At 37.2% G+C, this 16,845-nt stretch overlaps 1 protein-coding gene across 3 annotated transcripts in view; it reads left to right on the forward strand.

The window, feature by feature from the left end:
* Positions 1-16,845, forward strand: part of atrnl1a (attractin-like 1a) — a 274,347-nt gene that overhangs the window by 96,312 nt on the left and 161,190 nt on the right. For all 3 annotated transcript variants that reach the window (XM_084093173.1, XM_084093174.1, XM_084093175.1), the window contains exon 21: positions 10,974-11,067. In XM_084093173.1, the coding sequence (XP_083949299.1) occupies positions 10,974-11,067 (94 nt within the window). The remainder of the gene's footprint in view (positions 1-10,973; positions 11,068-16,845) is intronic.

Genomic DNA, 16,845 nt, shown 5'->3' on the forward strand with positions numbered 1-16,845 from the left:
CACCGTTGCCACAATGAACATACCAGTTGTTCAGACGTTTAAATATCTAGGAATCTCAATTTTCCCTACAGTGTCAGCCACAGTGACTAATAATTACAATAAAGTACTTGTCGAGGTGGAAAATAGTCTTCAAAAGTGGAGCTCCCCAACTTTGTCTTTTCATTACCGCATTTCAGTGATTAAAATGAATACTCTCTCTCGAATAAATTTTGTTGGTTCTATGCTTCCTCTGGCACCTCCCAAAGGTTATTGGGAAAAAATTCATTCACTACTTTCTAAATTTATTTGGGCGGGTAAAAGACCCAGAATTAAAATCTCTGTCCTTCAAAGGCCAAAAAAGTCTGGGGGTTTAGGACTCCCAAACTTTCAATTATATCATTGGGCCTTTGTGTTGCGCCCTCTTTCCACCTGGTTTGACACGGCATCTTGTGTATCTTGGCGTTCTATTGAGGAAAATATTGTAAAGCCCCACCGATTACAAGATCTTATTTACTCTAATATCTCTATTAAACAATCTAAGGTTAAATTTGGGCCTATTATCACTGAGCTAATTTCCACTTGGAACGCTGCTGAAAAATATTGTAAAATATCTCCAAATTGGTATCTCCAGTCACCCATTTTCTTTAACTCTCGTCTCCAGCTGGGAGGACGCCCTATATACTTTTCTAGTTGGGCAAATAATGGTGTATTTACACTATCTGACATTTTTGGGGCTGAAGGTCTCCGCTCATTCTTAGATGTTAAGAACATTTTTAATTTACCCAGTTCCTCCTTTTTCTTTTATCTTCAGTTACGTACAGCAATGCACACCTATGGGGTTCCTTGGAATGGCACACTAGGTTTACATCCTTTTCACAAGGTTTTGACCGGGGGTAAGGGGTTGGTCTCTATTATTTATGCTGTCTTGTTGCAGGCACCAAATAAACCACTCTCTCTTGATAGAGTTTGGAAGCAGGATTTGCCATCTGATAATAATAATCTGGACTGGCACTTGATCTGGCATAATCTGTCTTTCTCTTCCAGAAACCTTAACCACCGAATGATTCATTACAACTTCATACACAGGTCATATTTCACACCCCGCAGTTTGTTCAGATTTAAAGCTTTGCTCTCTCCTAATTGTACTCTGTGTTTGCAAAAGAGTTTGGGCACTTTTTTTTTTTTTTGGTTTGGGAGTGGACATGTGGTATTCCCTGCATATACTCTGTCTATTTGATTTCATATGCTTGGTAGTTTTGCCATTGCTACGTATTTATTATTTATTTGTTATGCTACACTACCATGTCAATTTCTGTTAATCTTGCTATTACTGTTAAATTGATGCTTGCCACATCTGTTTGTTCATTTGCTTGTTTTTTTTTTTAAATGGCTAAATGGAAAAACCAATAAAAAATTGATCACACAATTTTTTATTTTAATTTATATTTTTAACAATACGTATTTTACATACTTTTAATAATTTCTACAGTATTTGATACTACTGCTACTACTACTAATAATAATATTAATAATAATAATCTATGAGAGCTGCATGATTCTGGAAAAAATTAGAAAGTTTAAAAAAGAGATTATCTGAACATTCTGAAAAGACAACTAAACAAAATTAACATAATTTGCTACAGGTTCTGACACAATGTTAACTGCTGCAGTCTATTTAAAACATTTAATTCATTTGAATGCTTTATTTAAAATAATTGGTCTGAATGAACGATTCAAAGACTTAATGAAGACTTCACTTGTTTCCTTACTGGATGAATCAGAGTTTTTGTACAAATCTCTAATGAATGATTCAATGACAAAATTAAGTCATTTGTCACCACCTACTGATGTAATTGATACAATCTTAATTTGAAGCATGAAGTTACGTGCAAAAGGTGATTTACTCTATTTTGATCGCTACACTGTAAAAAATTTGCTGTAATTATGCAGCTGCTTGCCAGTAACTTACTGTAGATTTAAATTGATGTTATTTACTGGCAACAGTTTGTTCAAAGTTAAATGAACATTAAACATTAACAAGTCTTTGTCTTAACAGAATAAAACTATAAAATAACAACCTAATGCAAAGCATTCTGGGAACCAGAAATCTTCATCAACCTTTTTCTGTTTTTTTCCTTCAGATTTTGGTTCCCAGAATGCTTTGCATGAGGTTGTTATTTTAGTTTTATTCTGTACAGATAAAGACTTGTTAATGTTTAATGTTCATTTAACTTTGAACAAACTGTTGCCAGTAAATAACATCAATTTAAATCTACAGTAAGTTACTGGCAAGCAGCTGCCAGTAATACTGTAATTTCTACAGATTTTTTTTACAGTGTACCTTTGACATCAGTGTTTATATCTGAACTATAAACTTTTATCCCAGTACTTCTGTGATAATTCGAATTATTGTAACACTGAAACAATGATACTGTTGCCTGTTGGGTAGGGCTGGGCGATATGGCCTAAAAAAAAAATCCCAGATTTTTTCACAAAAAATCCGATTTACAATTTAAATCGATTTTTTCCCCCCTACTTAAAATAAATCTGCAGATGACAAAGAAATTGTTCAAAACAAGTTTTAACTTTATTTTGTTTTGATTTTCCCTTCTGGGATTTGATCTGGATTTCCCCCTTGGGGTTAAAGTGCAATCAGAAACAACAATCCAAAAGGACAAGATGGCAGGCCCTGCCTTTGTAAACAGTGAAAATGTAACATAACATAACGTAACATAACTTAAAATGGGTGGATTGGGATTGGGGGGATGTAAAAAAAAAAAAAAAGCATCACAATAAGTGTATTGTGATTGTCAAAACATTTGGTAACTAAACAGAATTTTATTAAGTTTAGTGACAGCACAATGTTTACATGGTACAATGACTGCTATGCTACTATTTTTATTATTGATTGACATATTTCACAATTTCAATTCTTGTGATTTGATTCTGATCTTGATTCAGTATCGTTTCCTTTGGATAAATATTAGGTACAGTAGATGCATTAATGTGTTATGGTAATTGTTCTCCAAAAAAACTCACCTAATGCTGTAAACATACAGAGCCCTGTCAGCTGGTATTAATAAAGCTTAAAAATAACATCTCAAATTAAATATAATGCGTTTTTTATAATAACAACATTATAATATTTTAATGATATAGGTGAAATATAATAAATATGTAATATAGTTATCATATTTAGCAAAATACTCCTCTCTATAGCAATTTTTTTAAGTCCAACTAAAGTGCTATGGTAATTAAATGGCTTTCCTGGGGTAAATGTAACGTTACGTGACATTGTTCTCCAGCTGTTTTATGGACCTCTTTCCGCGGTTGAAAAACACTGATCGATCGATTTGATTACATTTCAGTAAGTTGAACTGTATCTTCAAAATTACCTATTGATCATTCGTGTTTATTTACTATTAACTAGTAGTAAAGAGTAACAGATGATCGGTTAACGTGCCGCTTGAACTGAGATCTGTCAGTGATCTGTCACGTCACATTTACAAGCGCCTAAACGGTGTTTATTGTTTGAATTTCATAATTAAATTGACAGAATCTGAGAGCTGAGAATTTGTTTCATATCAATAGTAACCTTCTCTGTCTTGTCTGTCGGTGTCAGTGTCCTCTTGGCTTTGCGATTTTTCTCTGCGTGAGAAAATGGATGGTAAAAAGTGACAATTGCGTGAGTCTCACGGTGAATTTGTGAGAGTTGGCAGCCCTACAGATTCAGTGTGTAAATGTTTCTGGTGGGTGTGCTTGTGCTGCCGTGGCCTTGTTCATTTGCCATGTTGTTTGTGTATCTCTATGGCAAATGCTGAGCCCGTTCGGAACTACGGGAGCCCAGAGGGGAGCGTCGGCGGATGTTAAAGATAAAACCGATTTTCATTCAAACAAGTCGACGTAAACTACACATTCGAGTTAATCGATAAAATTGATTTATCGCCCAGCCCTACTTGTTAAAAAGAAGCTGTTTCTCTTTGAAGCTGTTTCATACCTATACATGACAACTGGTTTCTGTGGGTCAGTGGCGCCAATGCAGATTTGAATGTTCGCTGTTGTCGTACTTGTAAGTTTTAATACACATAGCCGAATCGCTGTCATTAAAGGAACACTCCGACTTTTTGGGACTTTAGCTTATTCACAGTATCCCCCAGAGTTAGATAAGTCCATACATACCTTTTTCATTTCTGTGCGTTCTGTAAGTGTTATTTGACGCACCCACCGCTAGCCTAGCTTAGCACAAAGACTGGATGTAAATGGATAATGGTAGCATACTAATCCCAATAAGTGACAAAATAATGCAAACATTTTCCTATTTACATGTTGTGATCTGTATAGTCACAGCGTGTACAAATAACAAGGCTATATGAGACAGAGACCATTTTTAATCGTATAAATACTGGGAACTATATTCTCACTAGGCGTAGGAGCACAGCTAACGTTACTTGGGCGGAGTGGCTACTTGGGCGGAGTGATTAGCGCAGCACACGAGACGCCCTGTTGATGGTTCCGTAAACAAAACAAGCAGTCCTGAGAGTTGCATTTAGCGCCGCTCATTTGTTATTGAGCGATACAGTGTGTTCATGACAACACAATAATAACAATAAAGGGGATACACGGAGCCCCTATTCACGTAATAGTGTCACTCACTACTAAGGTTACATTACATTAGCATGGCACTGTTACAGTATGGCTAATGTTAGTCATCTCAAAACATAACGGAACACTTACCGCAGCAACAGGTGATCCAATTTGTCCTGTCTTTATTATCGATGGGATGGCTGTAACGTATCCTTTAGCACACGTTTCATGGTCCGTGTGGCAACTTGCATTTTTTCAAAATAGTCGTCTATAGTAAAATGTTCAGAGCAAACGAAATACTTCGTGATGCTGTTTACAGGTGTGTTTGTAGCCATCGATTCATCAGGTCAGCGTTTTTGGTTGGAATTCTATGAAACATCATAGTATTACCTGGTCTCCCCTGTTTATTGTCGCAGCTCTTTACAATACAGTGAACACCCATGATTGTAAACTATAAATTTACTATCTAGTAATTGCTGACTCTATTACTCCAACTCTGAGCGAACTCTCTGCTCCTCACCACAGGGCGTCTCGTGTGCTGCGCTAATCACTCCGCCCAAGTAGCCACTCCGCCCAAGTAACGTTAGCTGTGCTCCTACGCCTAGTGAGAATATAGTTCCCAGTATTTATACGATTAAAAATGGTCTCTGTCTCATATAGCCTTGTTATTTGTACACGCTGTGACTATACAGATCACAACATGTAAATAGGAAAATGTTTGCATTATTTTGTCACTTATTGGGATTAGTATGCTACCATTATCCATTTACATCCAGTCTTTGTGCTAAGCTAGGCTAGCGGTGGGTGCGTCAAATAACACTTACAGAACGCACGGAAATGAAAAAGGTATGTATGGACTTATCTAACTCTGGGGGATACTGTGAATAAGCTAAAGTCCCAAAAAGTCGGAGTGTTCCTTTAAGGAATAAGATCGTGTGGGTGTTTGAATCGAGACTGCGATCTTTTTAACGATTAATCATAGAGCTCTACCATCTACCAATAGTCTGTCAGTGACAGATCAGCAGTGTTGTATAGTACACTAGGACTGTATCTGTCCTTTAGCTCCAGTGCAGTGGCTCCAGTCTTTGAGATGTCTCCATGGAGCCGGCTGGCAGCATCTGCTGTATTTGGCTCAGGATAGTAACACATCACTGTGAGATGACAACGGAGGTCATGGGGGGCACAGCACCAGGCTCACCTTCCTATCCATTAATTAAAACCTTCTGCCCCATAGAGGTGAGTGGAGAAACACTTACCTGGAACCAATTTACTCAGAATGACTGTGGCTTTTGCCATTACGACTGTATGTGTGCTTTATATAAAATCATGTTTGCGTCAGAGATGGGAATGTTGCATTTGGAGTAAAATTATAGTTCTTTCTTATACCTGTATATTGCCTGCATGCATGTGTAGGCTATATCTTATCCAGTAAGGTTAAAAATATGGATAAGAGGATGGAAATAAAGCACTGGTTAGCCCTCTAATGAGCCAGAAATTAGTAGCCTTAATTAGGGAATGCGCAGAGACGCTGTTTAGTTTTGGTTACATTGGTTACTGAAAATGTCCTCGTTTTTGTGCATGCTGACCACATCGTAACACTTATTTATATAGCAACAAATAAATATAAATAAATCCAAATAAATAAATAAATGGCGATAATACCGCATATCGCGCTATTGAGTCACTCAAAATTACCGCAAGGGAAATTCCTTCACTGCGACAGCCTTAGATCTAGAGATGTTTGGCACACTTAAAGGGGACATATCATGCTAAATCCACTTTTTTAGCCCTTAAATGCATTTTGTTGGATATTTGGAGTGTTTAGAAGTACAGAAAAGTTGAAATTAGTCTCTTCAGGTGCTTCATTGATATCTTTATATTCTGTTTTGGTCATATTTTGCAACCTGTTCCGATTTTTATATTCTCTATTACGTTTTTTTTAACAATAACGTCACAGTATTTGCAGTGGAACTGCCAAATAAGGACATCGACTCCTGGCCCAACACTTCGAGCAATCCGCCATTTTTATTTCTCGCTGCGATTTTGTAGTCCAAGCTCAAGGATGCAGAAGTTACGGGCAGAGGGTAAGTCAAAATGTTCGGTTGTTGGATGTAGTAACCCACACGCTTCATTACACCGTCTCCCAGCATCAGAACCTCTTCGAAGTGCCTGGTTGAGTTTTATTTTTCACGGAAATGTACCCACATCTGTGGGTAAAGTCATTTTTGTGTGCGCGAAGCACTTCAAGGATAACTACTTCAGCAGCCTCCGCCAGTATAAAGAAGGATTTGCCGATAGACTTCGTCTGATTGAGGGGTCAATTCCTTCTATCTTTGGAGATGGCGAACAGAGCACTTCGGTAAGCTGTAAATAACGTTAAAAAAAGTAAAGTACTTTACTTTCTTAAAACACACGGTGGTCATGGTTTAGCAGTACCTTTGTTTGTTTTTTTTAAGTACATGTCTGTAGCAGTATTACTGTTGTTGAGTGTCATGACTAGGGATGGAAATTGAAAACCGGTTCCACTCGAGAACCGGGTCCGACTCTGGCTCGAACATGTAAGGCTGGATGGACAAGTCTTCCGTTGTTGACATTTTGTTCAACGTGTGAATAAAAAGTTTCTGTGCCGCTAGATAATCGTATCTCTGCTATCAAACTACAAAAATGGCCGAGCGGGGTGGAGTTGAACCGAGTGTCACCTCTGCAACCTGGAGAGGGGGCGGGGTATGAAGTGTCTCATTTGCATTTAAAGAGACCGCACTAAAATGAGTTGCTCTCAGACGCACATCAGAAAAGGGGTAGAAAAGGGGCCTGTGGAGCTATAAAAATGAGGAATTCAGACCCAAGCATTGCAGTTCCGCTTTATATAGACCACAAATGTATGATTTATATGTAAAAAGGAACAGTTTTAAAGAAACTGTCTCCTTTAACAGTTTTCACTTCTTAAACAATATATCCATTTAGGAGTAAAACCCAAATACCCTCTTTGCTTCATCAGATTTTACTTTCAGCCAGTCATAAACTCTGAATGAAATGCGCCTGAGCAGTGTTCCTTTCAAGACTGGTTTAACTTCCATCAGCTTTAATGTCATCTCTGTGTGTATGTGTGTGTGCATCTGTTTGTGAGGATTTATGAAAGCCTTCACTCTGGTTTTGTCACTTATGTTCCACGGTCTGTTTGCATACAAATATCAGTTTATCTCTTCTGTCTCCCTTTATTTTCATATGTATTTCCTTTCTTTCATTAAGCTTTATTGTGGATCTAAATGAAGCATGTCAGATATATGCTAATGTTTGTGTGCGTTATAAAAAAATGTTGTGTTAGACATGGTTAGGTGACTACTTTCATTGTAAGCGTGTTTGTGAGTGTGTGTGTTGTCATTTCCAGGGCCTAAATGGCTTTTGGCAGATATATTTATGAGAGATTGTATGTGTGCGCATGTGCATGTGTGTGTTTGTAGTCTATCACTTTTAGAGCAAGTGCTGAAACAGCACCTCCAGGCAGTGCTGTTCCTCTGCTATAATGTGAGTACATTTTACACATCATAATTTAGCTATAAATCTTTTTGGAGCATGCAGAGAGGAGCCACTGACACTATGCCGCAGCCTGTCCCCACGGTCCTGTCAAATTGACTCGCATACAGATGCACAAACATGCATAATAAAATTGCATGTAAACATTTGAGATCATGTGGAAATCTTGTGTATGTGGTTCCTTGTTGTTATACTGACATGATTTGAAGCCTTGAAGTTACTGTGCTGTTTAATGCACTTGTTATTAATGTGTGTATGTGTATATATATATATATATATATATATATATATATATATATATATATAGTTTTATTATGTGACGGGTGAAAATTATTTTATCAAAAATACAGTAAAACACCAATATTGTGAAATATTATTACAATTTAAAATAATATATATATTATCACTATGTATGAGCAGTCGTAATAGTGATTCACCAAAGCAGACAACAACAATAAAATCTTTAGTAAAAAATATTTTTCTTTGTCAATTGTCTCTTGTTGGCTGGTATGAAAAAGTGATTGCAGTGCATGCTGGGGGAATTTGAACTGAGAGTTGTGTAAAGAACAGACATGTGGATAAAAAGCCAACAAGCTATAAAGCCTCTTGATAAAAAGTCTGTGTTCTTTTCTTCTCTCTCTGTCTCTTTTTTTTGATGCTCTTTGTTTGTTTTATTTAGAAATATGACAGCCCTTTTATGGCTGTATTCTGGATCCAAAGAAAATCTGTTGCTGGGAGAGCTCTTCCATGCTATTTAAACAAGTGAATGAAAAACATTTTTATGCAGGGTTGCTCTGTGAAGGCAGCTAGTTCATTTTATAGTCTAATGGCACTGTCTAATATGACACTCTGGGCAGAGAAGCAGTTTAAGGCATGTGGAATCTGCTGACATCAGTTGGACCAGAGAAGGTTCAGCATGCAGCGTTGCAAATACAGCCATACTCTACAAATTGCACAGTAATTAAACAAGCTAATTGATGTGTACAACATAAAGACATGTGACTAGATCAACATAAACAGCCTTATCTCATCATAGTGTGCAATCACCTCTGTGTCATCGTTTTGTGAAGTTGATGAATGTACTGACAAACACCTGCATCCTTAGCTGCAAAAACCCTCAGATACCAGTTAGGAAGAAAATGCTATCAGTAAGCAGTCATTCAGCGGACACTTTAGTCCACCACAGCTGTTGGAGAGAGTTGTGCTAGTTTCGTAAGCAATTAAACTTAAGATTTTCACCTTGTCCACAATAGAATGGGTAAGAAAATCCCTTAATCCCCTAGACTTACATTGAACCATGTTTTAAAACCAGAACATTATAGAGAATTGGTTATGGATGCAAGAACAATAGCAACCACACAACAATAGCAACCATAGTTTAGGGTCAGTTTTTATGTTTTTTGTTTGTTTTTAAAGTTAGTGATTGAATTAATTAATGAATATTGTTTATTAATTGTTTATTAATTTACAAAATCTTTATTTGGAAAATCTAGAGTTAAAATATCCAAACAATTACAATTAATCTAATTAGTCATTTTTGCAGACACACTTATCTAAAGCGGCATTGACTTGGGTTGTAAAGAATGGAATAGTATCTTGTTTGCTTGTTTAGGAGCCTCACCTCAGTGATGATAATCTGCTTAACTCTCTCTCTCTCTCTCTCTCTCTCTCTCTCTCTCTCTCTCTCTCTCTATTTGTATTTGTCTCTGCTGCACTGTTAAACTCTGTCTATGTGTGAGTGAATGTGGTTTCATTCTGATATTACCATCTGATAACCTTTAATGAGAATTGCATCTGTAATGAGAGGAACACTAGCCCCAGAGATGCAGGCTCAGGTTTGTTAAAATAGTCACGTCTGTTTATATGCAAACTGTGCCCTGTTTATTTATAGACTGTAGTAGTTCACTTAAAAGTACAAATTATCTGAAAATGGTGCATTAATGAGAGTTCATGTGAAAAGTTATTTCCCATTTATGAACGAGTCATTATTTTAAGTCTCAATGCATTTGAAGCAGTTTAAATAACGAGTCCGATTCTAGTTCAAAGAATGTCAATTCACTCAGTGGCCATATTTACAACAACTCCAGGCAGCTATTGTATTAATCTCTGCTTGGATAAGTACCAAAATCATGAAAACTGCTTGCCAAACTCACATTTCAGTAATATACAGTATTTCAAATCAGCAATAAATTGTGGCATGAGTGTTAAAATGGCTTAAATTTCAGGTTCCTCTAGCCAATGTGCATGTGTAGTCCTAATCAACAAATCTCAGGAAACTAACTGTTTCTATGGTTCACACTGTCAGGTTTTTGGGATTGACAACCGCATTTACTTACATGAGTCTCAAAATGTCCCGTTCACACAGCAACATTCTCTTACCAGTACAACAGTAGGTGCAGTGATGCGATGACAAGCCAATTGACGATTGGCTCTTTGTTTAGGAAGCAGGATTTCCTTATACAAGAGCCACCATATTGCGATTGCAGTTTCTCTTTCTTAGTAGTACAAGTGGACCATCTTGGTATCATTGTCATTGATAACAGCACAATGAAAGACAATAAATCAGTGAATAATGACTTAAATTAGGGCTGTTCATCAGAGTGACTTTTGAAAATTTTGATGGACTACTTATACTTTTATGGTGCTTTTGGGTCTTTTTTTTAAGCTTGAAAGTTCCAATCCCCTTTCATTGTAATTGCATGGGGGGAAAGCACCACCACAGTCTCCTTAGTGTTCCACAGAAGAAACAAAGTCATACAAGTTTGGAACAGTAAATAATTACAGAGGTTTCATTTTTGGGTGAACTGTCCCTTTAAATGTTCCTCTTCCCTCTTTTTTTTGTCTTTATCTATCTATGTCTTCTTTCTTCTCTCCAGCCTGCAGATGTAACAACCACGCTAACGTGTGCCACTCCAACTCAGGGAAATGCTACTGTACCACTAAAGGGGTCAAAGGGGACCAATGCCAGCTGTGAGTATGACTACATTACCCATCGTCAGCAATCCTCCTTGTCAGTCAGAGAGTGATAGACATGAGCCCTTCAATTAAACACAAAGTTTCCTTACATTATCATGCTCTCATTAGCATCATAGCACATTTTATTCACAGACTTAGCCCTCTTCTAAGCTCTCTGTTATTAATTCCCACCTAAGTGTCTTTCCAATCCCAGGACATTAATTTTAATGGCAACCTCTGCTGTGCTGTGTCAGCGAGCCCTCTGTTCACAGTGGCAAAGTGAACTTATCAGTGGCTTAAATAGCACTTTTGGGGCTGACACCATGCCCTGATTGTGGATGTGTATGTGTGTACGTACTGAGGTCCATAAAGACACAGTGCTGTGTGGATGTATTTGTAACAGGCTGCACCACTGCCACTGGCACTGATAATGTATTAAGCAGTAATGAGTTCCCCAGGACTTAAACACAGTTCTCAAAAGTTTCTCTTTTCCACATGCCCTCTATCTTTTTTCTTTCTTTTTTTTTTTTTTTAAATATCACTTATGTGACCCGTGGGTAGAAAGTTAGATGGTACACAAGCAGTATAACTTCAAACACATGCCTGAATCGCATGGATGAATTTGACTTGTTTGTTGGTACTGCTCAATGTTGTGGTTGATGTTTCGCTCATGGAGCACATCACATGGCGGTGGAACTGATGTACGTGTAGGTGTATTTACTCTTGTTACAGTACACTGATGTGACTCATGGGCTCCAGTTAGAGAACATTAATTTTAAATGCCGGTACCCTTTTATTGGCGCTATTATTTTGTTCCAGTAAATTGTCATGATGGCAAAAAAGAATGACATAATTTCCTATTTCCGTTTGCCCAACAATTTTCATTGTAAAAGCATTAGGCATTATCAAATTGGCTTCTTATCAACTCGCGTAACCAGTACGACTTGTTTCTGGTCGACCAATTTCACCAGTTAGTCCATCTCAAAACCAGCATAAAACAAAATAATGGAAACTTGTGTTAGTATTTGTCACTCATGGGCAGACTTATTATTTGCACATTTATAATGAACTAGAATGCTGCTTTTATATATAAAACCAATGGTAACATGAAATAAAAAAACAAAAACAAAAAACCTCAAGGTCAGCTTAGTAGCCATATGTTTTGTTGTCCACCTGTTGTTGCATACAGTCACCAATAAGTTTAAGTGCCTGGCACTCACATATACTTTCACGTCACCATGGGAACCGCTGAAGTGATTAAAGACAGTGACTCACCCAACCTGAGCGATGGCAGCCCGAGTGCTGAATCACATGTTTTTGAGCACATAGCACCGCAACAACCTTCCTTCTCTGATAATCATGAAAAGATTAAGTCTCAATCTTAATATGCTTTAAGCAATTCCTCTCAATATGAATTACTTTTAAAAAAAATCTGATTGCTTGTAATAATGATGAAACATACAGTATTTTTTGGACACACAGATGGATCCATCTACTGGAATATATTTTTTTTTCCATAGGAAGATTTATCTATATTTTTGTGTACCTCACCCTCTCTTTCTCTTTCTCTTTCTCTTTCTCTTTCTCTTTCTCTTTCTCTTTCTCTTTCTCTTTCTTTCTCTTTCTCTTTCTCCATCCATTTAATTTCCACGTTTCCTGCTCTAACAGGTGTGTTCTCTCAGACTTGTTGATGCAGACTACATGCAGAATTGTAAATGGATGTGAAAATGTCAGGGATGTCCCGATACCACTTTTTCCAGACCGAGTCAGACCGATACTTTCATTTTTGGTACTCGCCGATACCGTAACCGATACCTGTATTTTTAATTTTCAATTAATTTTTAATTCATGCATTTGTAATTTTTAAATGTATTGGTAGAGAAACCAAAAGAATATCAATCATATTAGTTGTTTATTAAATTTAAACTTAATTTGTTCATCAAATATATATTTAATGCACTGCATATTCATCTATCTATAAATTACAGGAACGTCTGTCTGTCTGTCTGTCTGTGTGTGTGTCTGTTAACCACATATCTCTCGAACCATTAGTCCGATGGATTTCAAACTTGACAGGTGTCTCGCTATGGGCACGAGTAAGTGCAGTGCCAAGTTTGATGAGAAATGCAAAAGATATCATTAAATATATCATTTTTAAAAGGTTGTGGTTTAAAAATAAACATTCTGACATTAGAGGGTTGTATCCATAGATATCATATATAAACGCTAGATGTCTCGTGCGCGCTGCTGGCCAATGGAGGTCGACGTCCGCACGTGGCGGCCATCTTGCCACAGTGTGCTCGCTCACTCGTTTAATGGTGCATGTACTTTTAAATAACCATAACTTGCTCAGTTTTCTACCGATTTTCAAACGGTTTGGTTTGTTATAAACGTCAGAGATGTAGTTATGACACTGCATACATACACTGCATACATATGAATAATTATAACATGTATGTTCAAGCATTCGGAATTATAGCCACGTTAATAACGTTTGTAAGAAACCAAACCGTTTGTAAATCCGTCAAGATTTCAGCGAGATAAGAGGATTTGTGTGCATGCTGATCACTCACCTTAATTCACAGCTTCACTGTGACAAGATGGCCGAACGGCATCATAAGACATCTAGCGTTTATATATGATATCTATGGTTGTATCGGTCAAAGAAGCCCCAAGAAGGTTGTGGTTTAAAAATAAACATTCTGACATAAACACTCTGTCAGCTACACTGTTTACTTCTGAATATTATAGTTTGGTTCCTTCTGAATATTATAGTTTTCTTTACCAAGAAACCAACAATTACTAAAAACACACAAAAACTGATTTTGCACGGGCACTTTGCACTGCTCCCTGAATCGACGGATGTGGATGTAATTCATTGTGGATGTAATTCATATTCATTTGTGGATGTAAACTGAATCTATAAGTCAGCTATGCTGTTTACTTCTGAATATTATATTTAATTCTGGTGCGCTTAACGTTATCGCTACTGTGTAATAGTAGCCTATGCTATTCACCAACTAAACATATCCTATTCAGTGCGCTCACAGTCTCTTTCACGGGCATCATTTGTAGTTGCCTATTCACAAGCTGTTTGCTCAAGCATAGCGTTTTCTTAAATATATCGGTAAAATAAGCACTTAGAAGGTTGTGGTTTAAAAATAAACATTCCGACATAAACACTCTGTCAGCTACACTGTTTACTTCTGAATATTATATTTTATTCACGGCCATCATTTGTAGTAACCTAGCCTGCTCCCTGAATTCAATGCGTTCACAGTCTCTTTCACGGGCACCAAACCAACAATTACTAAAAACACACACAAAAACTGATTTTGCACGGGCATTTTGCACTAGTTACTGTATAAATTATATATAGATAGATATATTTGTAAAGTTGAAAAGGGTAGCCTATTTTGTCAAGAGCAGTGAGTAATTTATTTGTCCTTTGTTTGATTAACATTTAAACACAGCAGCAGATTAATTAAACTGCTGCACCTTTAAGACCGAACGCACGGACCCCATTTGAATTATACTGTCTACGTTCACTTGAGATATAACAGACTTTGTTTACTAGGATACTCACCAAGAGTGAAAAGTGAATTCATCCGTACAAGCGCAAGACGTGAAAGACTTCCATTCAGTATCGCGCGCTGTCTTTCGGGGCGCGCACTTTGGATGTTTGAAGTTCATGCAACTTCTTGACCTGCAAATGTCCTGTAATAATGTAGGCAACCACTCGTTAAACATAAATAAGGTAACAGTTCATGTTTTACTTACATATACGATTTAGTTTTAATCCACATAACACGTGCTGAGTGAACGATCAGCAATCAAGAGCATTCAACAGAAGTGCTCTCTCTCTCTCTCTCTCTCTCTCTCTCTCTCTGGTCAGTTAACGCTAATAATAAGCTACATGCCTCGTTTTACTTTCTTTGCCATTGACATCTGACTGAACTACAAACTTTCCACTGACGTCTGATGCGCTCGACCAGCTCGCGCGTCTGTGCCGCTTGCGCGCTCAATCCACTGCGCGTTTTTTCTCTTATCAGCTCGCACCACAGGCGTTACTATATTCTGTTTAACATTTCACTAATAAGATATATTTACCTCATAGACAGCCTTCTTTTTTATCCCCATTATAATTTCTGTTTCTTTGTCTGGACACAAACACTGTACACACGCTGCCTGGTATCGGTTGTTGGTATCGGGGCATTTTTACGAGTACGAGTACAAGTACATGATCTCAGTATCGGCCCGATACCCGATACTGGTATCGGTATCGGTGCATCCCTAGAAAATGTATCTGTTCTGATTTTGGTTTGTATTTGGGTCTGGATGTTTACATCTGGAGTTCTGGGTCTGCATGTTTATTTGTACCCCATTTTATCTTCAGATGTGCCTGTTTCTGTGTTCAGTGAAATGAGCCGAGTAAGCTGGTCCAACAGCTGTGAATAGCTGTGTTTTGAGGGACTGTTTGTCCTATTTGCTTCTCTCTTTGTTGATAACATGCCTGTTGCAGTTATATTGTACTGCAAACACAACAAAACATTTAAACATACATAATACTTGTTTTATGCACTATTGATCAGTGTTGTAACTACTTTTAAAAGTAACTTTCCCCAACACTGCTATTGATGGCATTTAGTAAATGTAACATTAAACTATGTCAGCACTGAAGTAAATTTTAAAAAGACACGAATGCTTTTGTCCGATTGAAATCAAACTTTTTATCAAGAGTGCATGCAAACACACTTATTGATGCTCGTGTCTGAATGGGAGCAAATTCCTCTATCCATGTAACAAGATCACATCGAAAACTATTTCAAAAGCTATTTTAGCAGAAAAAGACAATCTATAAGGTGTAATCTTATTTGAGTGAAAAATGCTACTTGAACTTGAGTTTCAAGATACTAAAACATAAGAAATACTGTCATAAGAAAGACTCTTCCTGCAGGTTACATGATTACACCAGTAATCAAATGAGTGAGTCATTTGAATCATTCATCAACTGATTTGTTCAAAGCTGCTACAGCAGGAAATGAAGGACAGAAGTAAAGATGAGTGTAGAGTTTTGGCATCTACAAATGTATACTTACTAGAGTTCTCAATTTCAATTAAATATCATTTTTACAGCCTATTGTTCTCTTAAAACTCCTTAAGGGAAATAAAAATAGACACAAATTAAAAACTTGTTGGCAGTAAGATTTAAGAGCTGTAGAGTTAATTTAAATGCATAGCTAAGACTATTATCTGACTTTTGATTGCAGACTTTGGTATATTGGCATGTTTGTGACATTGATATCTCTTCTTTCCTCTGAAATTTAAAGCAGGAAACATTAGTATGTATTTGCTCTCATTACACTGACATTTAGAAGAAACAACAGATCAAATTTTTTATGTTTTTTTTTTTCTATGGGTCTGTAGGGTCACAGTTCGCAAATGTTTTTTTTTTTTTTCAGTGCTATTTTGAAAGCTGTCAACCTGGCATGACAAGGAATTCAGCTAGTGTTATATATAGAGAGAGTGAAAGAAACTGAGTGAATCTCTAAAATATGTGAGACTGTGAACAGCAAGGTCTCTTTCAAGGTTCTTTTCTCTTTGTGTCTTTGTTTGAAAGCGCAAGGAAAGGCGAGAGTGTGAGAAAATAAAATGAGAGAGAAAGACGGATCAAGAAAAAGAAAGAGAGGAAGGTAGCAGGTGGCCCATAGCCTGTTTTCGCCTGTTTTCTGTAATGAGCTGAGCTGTCTGTTCAGCACGGCGGGAGAGACGGAGATGTGGTACTCGTTTAGA

Source organism: Abramis brama (genome assembly GCF_963993115.1).
Source record: "Abramis brama genome assembly, chromosome: 19".
Classification (NCBI taxonomy): Eukaryota; Metazoa; Chordata; class Actinopteri; order Cypriniformes; family Leuciscidae; genus Abramis; species Abramis brama.